General features: G+C 42.4%; 1 protein-coding gene across 1 annotated transcript; it reads left to right on the top strand.

The window, feature by feature from the left end:
- The first annotated feature begins 581 nt into the window (after positions 1-581).
- eomesb (eomesodermin homolog b) lies at positions 582-9,745 on the top strand. Its single transcript, XM_041183540.1, has 6 exons — positions 582-1,341; positions 5,029-5,183; positions 7,616-7,737; positions 7,839-7,997; positions 8,092-8,153; positions 8,238-9,745. Exons 1-6 carry the CDS (start codon positions 599-601, stop codon positions 8,965-8,967), a joined length of 1,971 nt encoding a protein of 656 aa, XP_041039474.1. The 5' UTR covers positions 582-598; the 3' UTR covers positions 8,968-9,745.
- The last annotated feature ends 1,222 nt before the right edge of the window (positions 9,746-10,967 follow it).

Here is a 10,967-nt window from a genome sequence, read left to right on the forward strand (position 1 = left end):
TCCTGTTTCTTGTAATCATTAAATAGTTGGGGATAAGGTGTAAATGAATTGGTGGCGGCATTATTTTTCCCCAGCTGGTCGCTTCCTCGTTGCATTTGCTTGAGAGAGAAAAAAATCCCAATTTGTCTGTTTGTTTATGTGTTAATAAATCCCTCCCTCCTCCTGTCTGATTAGATTATCATAGGACCAATCAGAGTGGAGAGACGGGGGTGCCTGACTCCACCCTTGACCCCGCCCCTGGGGCCTCTCAGCCAATGGTAACTCCGGGTGGGTGGGGGCCACAGGGCAGTGGCCCCGCCCAGCGGTTGCTGTTTAAAAGGGATTGCTGGATAATAATGTGAAGGAGGGGTTGCGGGGGGGGGGGGGGGGGTGGGGGGCGGGGGGCACGGGGTGGGGGCGGGTGAGAAAGGGAGCACGCTGGGAGCGGGGCCAAGGGAGGTGGCAAAGCGGGTGCAAGAATTCAACTCAGATACATTAAAGACTGGCTGCTGGCTTGTGGTTTCTCTTTTTTTTATATATAGAGAGATATCTATCTGCTTTACACTTTTTTTCCCTCTGTCTAGGTGGGGGTTTGCTGAGTCTAGGGGGGTTGGGCTCAATGATGCAGTTAGCAGAACGATGCTTCCCTTCCAGCACAAGCCTGCCCAAGACTTTCTACAGCTTGTCCTCCTCTCCAGAAAGCCAGAGCCCGGCATCCTCACAGCTCGACTTTGCGGACAGCGAGCGAGGCGACGCCATCCAGGAGAGCAGTGACATCCACAAGAAGTTCACCGGCGCCACCATGCTCACCGAAAACGAGAGCCACAGTTTCACCGCTTCCAAAGGGGCGGCGGCGGTCGATCGGGGCAAAACGTCCCCGGCGGCGGCAGACGAGGACTTGGCAGAAGTTCGCTACAGTTTGGACAGCCTCGGAGCCGAGAGGTATTTCCTGTCGCCCGTCGCCCCGCAGAACCTGAGCCCCAGCCACCATCAGCCGCAGCCTCAGCAGCAAGTCGCGGGCAACCCAGGCGCCCTCCTGCCTTACCCGGCTCAGCACCCCTCGGCTTTCCCCGTGAACGGTGCGAGCAGATACCTGAGTCCTCATTCCGTGCTGAGCAACAGCGCTTACAATCCCATCTTAACTCCGGCCGGAGCTCAGGCTTTAGCCCCTTCGGCTTATCCAACTTACCCCGGATCAGGGCGCTCCCAGTATGGACATGGTTACCAGAATGGACCGCTCTATCCCCAATTCCAACCGAGCATCCCACATCCGACCCGGGCACAGGTCTACCTCTGCAATCGAGCACTTTGGCTGAAATTTCACCGGCACCAGACCGAGATGATAATCACCAAACAGGGCAGGTATGGCTCCAGTCTTGTTTTTAAATTACAATCGCCCTGTGGTTGGCTTTGCCGGGATCATATGACGAGCACTTTTGTGTAGTTAACATTCAGAAGTTTGAATCTTACAAGATAATAATTCTGAATGCCAGCAGATCTCTGAAATAGCGGTGGTGTAACTAATACATTCTTTAAAGATGCTCATATGTTAGGGTTTTCTCTTACACTTTTTCGTAAGATGCACCTGGTACAGATTTGGAGCTGTGTCAATAATGGTGCTCCAAGTTTCAGTACACGGGAGATGGGATATGTGTCACAAGTCCTTAACAACACAGGGATGTCAGCCATGTTCCATATATCCAAGATAACAAGGGGTGTAATGTTTAGGTTTCATTTTAATTCTAATTCTGTGTTTGGAGACATAAGGGACTGCCGACTCCCAGGATGTGAGCGTTGACCAGTAATATAGAGAGACCTGTGCGGACCTGCACACCTGAAATCCAGCGTGTGTGACCTCGAGCCTTGGCACTGATCCACGACACAACTCCTGAGTGTCCACCTGTAATGAAACAACGGAGAACAAGGTGCGCAAGGGTCCTCCTGAGTTTCCGAATACCACATGAGGCGGATTCCTGCCACGCTGGAGATTATTCGTGAATAAAAATAACGCCGAATCGAGTGTAAACGTGCAGGTTTGTATGGTGACGGTCCCTACATGCCAACAACGCTTCTTCTTCCTGGATGTGGAGTCTTCCTTGAAGCCGGCACCCCCAAGTTATTTCAGAGCACAAGGAGATGAGGGGATGTCGGACATATTCCATGTATCAAGTATCATAATGGAAGGTGTCAGGCATAAAAGACTGCGAGTCTCAGAACAAGGGGACCTGCACCAGATATCTTCTGTCTTAAAGGAACAGAAAGCTGGTTGCTTTAAACAGCCAAGATTCGCCGTCTGAATCTCGATTCATATGGTTAATAAACCCTTAAAGCCTTATTTATAAGTCCGCTGAGACTAAAGGTACAGATGAATTCTGACCTGGGATTTTGCAGTCATTCTCTGACACTGGGCACGACTATAGTTCCCCATGAATCCCACACTCAGAGTTACATCTTTTGAATTTCCTGTCCTGATGATTTTTAGAAATGAAGATGCAAATTCTAGTCTTCCGGCTGTCAATGGAGCTGGGTGTAAAATGCAATCTGGAATGGTATTTTAAAGCCATATAACTGTTAGGTTTGGGTTTTAATGTGTGTCACTAGCTCTTTACGCCCTTTTGCACTCTGGGACTCTGAGCAACTCGCAGATTGGGTGTGGTTGCAGAATTATTCACTTTGTCCAGCTCGAATTATTTTCCACGAGCCCATGAATGAGGTTAATTTGCGATCAGGTTCACAGACAGGGCTGTTTATTTACCGGTTTGGCGACCCTTGAAACAGAATGGCCTCCGGAAATTCAAAAACAAAATACCACGGGGGCTGGAAAACTGAAATAAGAGCTGAAAATGCAGGAGATTTCCGCAGCAGGACAGGCAGCATCTATGGAGAGAGAAACAGAGTTCAGCATTCAGGCCGATGACCCTTCACGCGAAAATTAACTGTGCTAGCTATCGGGGTAACTTCAAAGAGGCCCTGACAATAGCTTCTCATTGAAATATTGTGTTGTTTCTCGATGCGCGCGTTTCTCTTCCTTTCTAGTCGCCTATAAAGTTTCATCCCCCATATTATTGTTCAGGAAATCGTAATTTCGAAGATCACACCTTTACTGGTTCTCACGGAAACAAAGCTTGAAGTTGTGTCTTTTTTCCTGTTTTACACATTTAAAAATCTGGATCCAGTTTTAGTTTCGTTCGTGCAAGGAAGAAAATGATATCTTTTACTCGTGTAATTATTTATTTCCTCAGTGAGGACGTTTAATAATGATAACTATATTCCCTGGCTACTCTTGTGCTAACAGCTCTTTGAGGTACCATACTATACCTGGCTGCCGTAAAAGATTCATTTTAACTCCCATCACTCGCCCTTCATATTTGACCAGTGACTAATTACAGACTGATCTGAACTTACTGGCACAGTCTCTTTCTGCCAATGTGGTTCGGAATATTTGATAAAGTAAGTAAAATTTCATCAAACCCACTCCTTTAATGATCACTTTTCAAACGGCCAATTCTAAATCAGTAAATTCTATTGCTTCTCTCATGATTCGTTCTCATGTTTGAATTCCACTTTTGGGTTCAGTGACTTTTCTCTACAAATCAGCCAAGTGCTGTCCTTGAAACCCCGGCACATCTTGTCGAGGCTACCGAAGGGATCTTGGTTTTATGTTGGAAGGGAGGTCCATTTTACTTGTTACAATATAGCACCGTCTACACTGGGGCTGATATCCTGCTGTTGCTCCTGCATCAAGTTGACACCAGCAATAATCTGCCCTCTTCCGATTGCCCCTTCTTAATGATTAATGGAATGATTGATATAGCAACCCGTTCACATTTTTTTGGATGAGTCAATACGTTTGAATTATTTATTCGCTTCAGTGAGGTTTCTTCACTTCCATTAACGCTTTATAAGTGTCAACCGCTCGGATAAGTGCATATCAATTAAACCTATGCTCCTTATTTAATAATAGATCTGTATTGTTTGTTACTGTGAATATCAACCATAAATAAAATCATCAATCTAATCTGGTTTCAAATGTCGTATTTCAAATAACAATTCGCTTTCTATCCCAAGAAAATAATTAGATGTTAAGGTGTCAGAGTGGGGTATGAACTCCATGCAATAAACTGATGGAATGTGTAAGATATCCTGACTTTAAAAATTCACAATTAACTTTCAGTTTGCAAGCTCAGAATGGCACTGAGAGACTTGTTCAGCACCAGCTCCACAAATACTGCCATCCACCTGAAGTCCTGTCGAACCCAGGGACCTGAGGCAGACAGAAGGACCGCTCTGTAAGCCTGAGGCCAGGTTTGATGGCGGCCCTCTCCCCAGGACCGCTATAACATACCGGTCAGTCTGTGCGCTAGGCTGCGGCTTCCGATGCTGTCCCTTAGGAAACCAGCCTCTTCTTCTGCTCGTGAAAGGAAAGTGCAGAAACTTCTATCAGACTTTGTTTTGGAATTATACCTCCTCCCCGCACATGTCACAGTTTCATTTCAAAGTAACTTGCGCTAAAAAAAATACGTTTGATGCTCTGTAGATGTTGAAAGTTCAAAGTCACAGTTTTTGGCGTCTATATGATCAGAAATGCGATTCTATGAGTTACTAAAACAATTACTGAAAAAGCTTTTTACTGCGTGTGTGTTCTCCAAAGTTCCGGGGATTTACCGATCTGACTTTGCAGGTTGTGCTCACGGGTGAATGTATTTCCCCCTCAGTGCCTTACCTTTGAGATGCTCCGCGAAGAATATTTATTGCTGCATCAGAAGCGAAAATCTGAAATCTAATACAAACAGAAAGTGCTGGAAATACTCAGCAGATCAGGCAACATCTGTGGGGAGAAGAACAGAGTTCAGGTTTCAGATCTGTGACATTTCACCAGAACTTTATTTTAGCTGCTACACCTGCTGTATTTCTAGTATTTTCTGTTTTTATTTAATATTTCGTACCGATTCGACTATCGCGATTCTGCCGTTTTGTATACATTACAATATTTACAATCTTACTGTTACAATATTTGTACAGTTTTCTTGTTTATTTTTCCCCCTCCAGGCGCATGTTCCCCTTCCTGAGTTTCAACATTTCTGCTCTAAACCCGACCGCTCATTACAACGTGTTTGTGGAGGTCGTGCTGTCCGATCCCAATCACTGGCGATTTCAGGGAGGAAAATGGGTGACTTGCGGAAAAGCTGACAACAACATTCAAGGTGCGTATGACCGTTCAGATTGAACAGCATCTCATTTTCGCGAGCTATAAACTGCAGTCCTGTTTGTGTTTTTAACTGTGCCACCGTTCCTCTGTTCATGACAAGACAGGATCCCAGTCAAAGCCGCATGAGGTTGCACTTTCATTATTTTTAGGCATTAATTTCTCCCAAACCTCACTTTGTTCCGTAATTTGTTAAATGTTAGGAATGCCCGATAACAATTTGCTGGGGAAAAATTCTGTTATAGGTCACCCTTTGATAAACTCTATGTTTCTCCCTGACGGTTTTGGTATAGCCAGTGATATTTTGAAGATATTAATATTTATATGAAATTAGCACACTCCCCTGGCCAACGTGCACTTAAAACAAGGGCAATATGTTGTCAATATGCTTCGAACAAATAACACTTTTTCTTAAAATCCTTATCTTCCTAATCGACTGCATATAAACAAGATGCTGCTCCTGTGCAGGCCAGGGCTGTTGTGTATAAGCTGATCCGAAATCAGAATTTCCAGCATAGAATGATGCCATTTTCCCCATGACACCTATTCTACTCCTAGATCTTCAACTGAAGTGACCCTGACCCTTTCTCATCTGTTAAAACAACTTGCAATTATGTAGGAAATGCAGGAAAACCTCAGCAGGTCTGGCAGCAACAGTGGAGGGAGAAACAGAGTTAACATTTCCAATGTGACTCATCTTCAGAATCCCCTCTCTCCACAAATGCTTCCAGACCCGCTGAGATTTTTTCCAGCAGTTTCTGCTTTATTTCAGATTTCCAGCATCCACAGTATTTTGCAATTATATAACACCTTTATTGGAGTAAAATGCCCCACAGTTCTTCACAGTTGGGATTAACCAATCAAATTTGATTTTGGTTTACATGAAGAAGTGTTTGTGGCAATGCTGAAGGCATGGACTGAAAGAAAGGCTTACCATTATCAGAGAATCTGAGGACCAGCCCTCATATAGAAATCGCCAGTGACTTTCTGACTGTATTTAAAGTTTCCTATTGGTTGAGGTTCTGAATTTCATGTTTTTAATGTTGTGTTAAAATACACAAAAGAAGATTTCATTTCATCACCATGAAAATGACCTGACATTGATACCTCAGTAATTGAAATAGGAATGCTGCATATCATCACACTAGGACCATTTAGAGTTGGATCAGTAGACTGGCACTCATGAGGAGGGTGCCAATCATACAAATGGTCCAATCAAATGAACAAGTTTGCAATTAAATCAATAAGGCTTCAAAGTCACCAGTCGTTACCTTGTTATCTCATTCCAGGATCACCCCTGGATTTTATTTTGCAAACATAGTTTCAGACGTCTGTAGAGGATATCTACTTCCTTGCCTTAAAGCATACACATTGGACTGATGCAGCTTTTAAATGTGTTATGCATTGACTGTACACATCATAGTTAATCTATACTTTGAGAAAGCATATTCCATAACATTAATTTATTTCAAAAGTCTGAACAGTGCATCTTTCCAATGTGAAGTCCCTGTACAACTGGCATCTAATGTGATAGTTGCACTATTTAGAAAATATGCAATTCTGTGTGAATGCAGTGCACATGCTTGATGAGTTGGTGTCCAAAGCAAACGTTGATTTCCAAATAATACTATTCAGATACTGCATCTTTAACGTTCAGTGTTTTTTCCCCTTTTATGGTATAACTAAACATTGCAGCTTCATACTTTCTACAGAAATAAAATGGGCTTGTGCATAAGTGAGAATGACTGCAGTCAGATGTAACTATCAGTCCTTGTTTTTGTGGAGAGGTCGGTAATGGAAATATAGGATCGTTTTATAGGCTGCTTGCATAGAAACATGCGTGAATAAAGAACACTCACTCTTGATTAGGTTCATAACTCTTCATCTACACTAAGATGTTCAAATGCAGACCAGTGAAAATTGGATTCTTGAGCATGTGGCAGGTTGAATATGAAAGGGTTAATTTAGGATGCAGGGCTGGAGAATGCAATAAAGTTAGGGTTGGATAAAGGTATGCTCTCCAACAAGCTATAATGAAAGGTCACAGACCTGAAACGTTAACTCTTTTTCTCTTTCCACGTATGTTGCCAGACCTGCTGAGCATTTCCAACATTTTCTTTTTTAATTTCAGATTTCCAGCATCCACAAGTTTTTGCTTTTGTGTTCTCTAATCAATGTTTATCTGAATAATGTAAACTAGTTTTGTTAGTCATCATATCGTAAGCTGACATGGAGATAAAATTAAAATTCAATATTTAAAGACCCAGTGTCCTTGTTAATCTCAATAGGACTGGTTACTCAAAATGTGGTATAGGTGTTCAATTTTCACACTGAAATTAGCATAAAAACTTAATTCAGAAAGGCATCTAAAGTATCCCATTGTCACTAACTTGTTTTTCACAATGTCGTCTTCCACTTTATTTCTTCCAGGTAACAGATCTTATGTCCACCCTGAGTCTCCAAACACTGGAGCTCACTGGATGAGACAAGAGATTTCCTTTGGGAAACTTAAACTGACTAACAACAAGGGTGCAACCAATAACAACACTCAGGTGAGGCAGTGAAGGCGAACTACACCTATCTCTGATGTGTTAGACTGACGCTAACCCTTTGTGGAGCGTGAGTAACAGTTATGTGTTTTTCATTCTTGCAGATGGTGGTATTGCAGTCCTTGCACAAATACCAACCACGCCTTCATATAGTGGAGGTGAATGAAGATGGTGTGGAGGATATAAGTGATTCTACAAAAACACAAACATATACATTCCCAGAATCGCAGTTCATTGCCGTGACTGCCTACCAGAACACTGACGTAAGTGCAGTTTAATGCAGATTTGAATTGTTAAAGCAAATCCAACTGTTGGCAACTGATAAATTTTACAATATATTTCCTATTTATTTATTAGATTACACAGCTCAAGATTGATCACAATCCTTTTGCCAAAGGTTTCAGAGACAACTATGATTCGTAAGTTTATGATTTTAGTGTAATAACTTTGAATCTATTTCATGGTCAGTTGGTCAATGTTCTATTTCCTTTTGAATTCCTCAGTATGTTCACTGCACCAGAGAATGACCGATTGACCCCTTCTCCCACGGACTCACCCCGATCCCATCAGATAGTGCCTGGGGCCCGTTACACCGTTCAGCCTTTCTTCCAGGATCAGTTTGCCAACAGCATGCCATCAGCCCGGTTCTACAATGGTGAACGAGCAGTGCCCCAAACAAGTGGCATCTTGTCCCCCCAACAGACCGAGGAGTCCAGCAACCCTCCCCAGAGGTGGTTTGTCACCTCTGTACAACAGCCTGGCACCAACAGGTTGGACTTTACCTCTTACGATGCAGATTATGCTGCCAATGCCTTGCTGCCCTATGGTCTCAAACCTCTACCCATCCAGTCTGCTCATTCTCTGAGCTATTATCCCGACCCAGCATTTGGCTGGGGATCCCGGAGTTCCCAGTACCAGAGAAAGCTAGCCTCTGGGCTAACATGGTCCTCCAGAACAAGCCCATCAGCATTCCCAGAAGATCAAGTGTTGTCCACTGAGGAAAAGTCAAGGGAAGAAGCCAACTCACCTTGGATTGAAACCCCTCCATCCATCAAATCCATGGATTCAGACTCTGGACTCTATGAAAATGCCTGCAAGAGAAGAAGGGTCTCAGCTGGCAACTCGAGCAGTGAAAGCTCCCCAACAATCAAATGTGAGACAATTACTTCTAAAGAATATAGTAAGGATGGTGCAAAAGCAATGGGCTATTATACTTTCTACACCAGCCCTTAAAAAAGTATTCCTGTGAAGTTCGCCTGTATATATCCAATCCATTCGCCAAGTGTCGATGGTCTAATGAGTGCCAAAAAGACTGAAATTTCCTTCCACCTTAAGAACTGATCTTGTACAGTCTACTAGTGCAATCAAATTTTTAAGAAGGTGCCAAAGCTTTCTGATGCTGTAAGCAACAAGATGGAGATATTCTAGCTAAGCCTGTCTACAATGTGATGTCCCATAATATATAGTATTAATTTTAGAAGGAATTTCTTGGGGGGAGGGGCTTAAATACAAAATTGACTTTTACCATATGTGGTTTTATTTATTTGACAATACAATTATGTACAATTCCTGTTCTGTATAGTCTACTGTAGAATGGGTGCAGTATGGTGTAAAAGAAAATGACAGTGTTAGTTCAATGAATAAAACCCAGTCCTTTCCAATTCCATCAACATGTACAGATTAAGCAAAAACGACATTTTCAAGCATTAAATTTTTCAAAAGCAATAAAATGTGACTGGATCAGACTGCAAATTTCAACTTTCCAAAGGAGGCTGTGAGGAAGGAGCTAATGTATTTGTGGAGTCTTGATAAATGCATAGCTAATGCACTTAGAGTTCTGATCATTTTTTATGTCATTCACATTTACAGGATTAGAATAGTGAAATACTTCAAACTAGTTATGCAAATTAGTTGGCAAATTAGTTATGTGTTTATCAGGCTTCAGGTGGCCATTTGATTGTAATTTTGGAAATTAAAATCTCACATAAATTAAATGCTTCTTAAACTAATGACGTGTTTTGAAGTATCAGCATATATGCACCGAGGCTCAAAAAAACGCCGTGAACAAACATTTTTACAACATGCAATTGTCCTGTTGAATTCAGAATCATTCTAAACATTCCCACAAACAGGTTCTTCACACCAGCAGTCTAAAATAGTCTTGAAATGTGCTTCGCTACGTGTTTTAAGGAAACGAACCAGGGCTTCATTTTTTAAAAAAGCTTATCCGCATGTGGGTTTTTTTCACAAAATAAAATAACCAGATTTAGAAGAATTGGCAAAAACGCAGTGCAATGAAATCCCATCATTGGCAATGCATTCATAGACAGGCTCCTGGAAGAATGATTCGATCGCGGATTATTTCGAAATGATACATGTTAAGGCGGGAAATCAGAGAACAAGAAATAATGAGAAGCTCCTGGAATATTTTTGATGTTCGAGAGAATTCAGAATAAAAAGTACTGTAAGTCCGTCTACTTTTTGATGGGTGAAGGTTAATTCTGGCAGTTTACACAGAGAAAAGCAATCAGGATCCATTATCTGGATAACTCGAAATGTTGATCGTTTTCCTCAATTGATACTACATTTAGATCGTAGCTCAGGGGGCGGATAGGCGAGACTGATGGCTTTTTTTTTGTTTTAATCAAACAATATTATCTAAAATATCTAGCTGCTGCATTCTATTGTGTCCACGAAAAGCAAGCTCAGTAGAGTTTTCTCCATCCGGTTTCACTAGCGCGAAATCTCTGTCGCTTAGTTATACTTTCAACAGTCTCGCAGTTGTGGAAAAAACTTCTCAGTTTGTGTTGGAGTAGTATGATGTAGCAGTATCGTATTATTTGCCGTTTCGGTTTATACCCTTCCAAAACATTTCTAGTTAAATCAAATGTTTATGAAACGCGTTCCGATTTGCAATAGTGTTAAGCCAGACGAATAGTATCAGCAAAAAATGTTGGCGGGAGGGTATGTTTTGCCTTATTTCTGTGTGCAGCTTTTACGATATTGAAAGGCTCTGATTCCTTCTGAATTTGGTCCGCGCCCATCAACTTTATCCTTTTTTTGTGTGCATGTGTTGAAATTGTGTTTGATTACGCTGGATAGGCACGGCAATATACGAATGCAAAGGACGCGGGGGGCGGGGGCGGTTAACTCCAAGCGCCGCCTTGTGGGGGATCGGAAGGAACAATAAGACTGAAGGAGGAAGTAAATAGCAAGTGAGTGGGACGTTACCG

Source organism: Carcharodon carcharias, chromosome 3 (assembly GCF_017639515.1).
Source record: "Carcharodon carcharias isolate sCarCar2 chromosome 3, sCarCar2.pri, whole genome shotgun sequence".
Lineage (NCBI taxonomy): Eukaryota > Metazoa > Chordata > Chondrichthyes > Lamniformes > Lamnidae > Carcharodon > Carcharodon carcharias.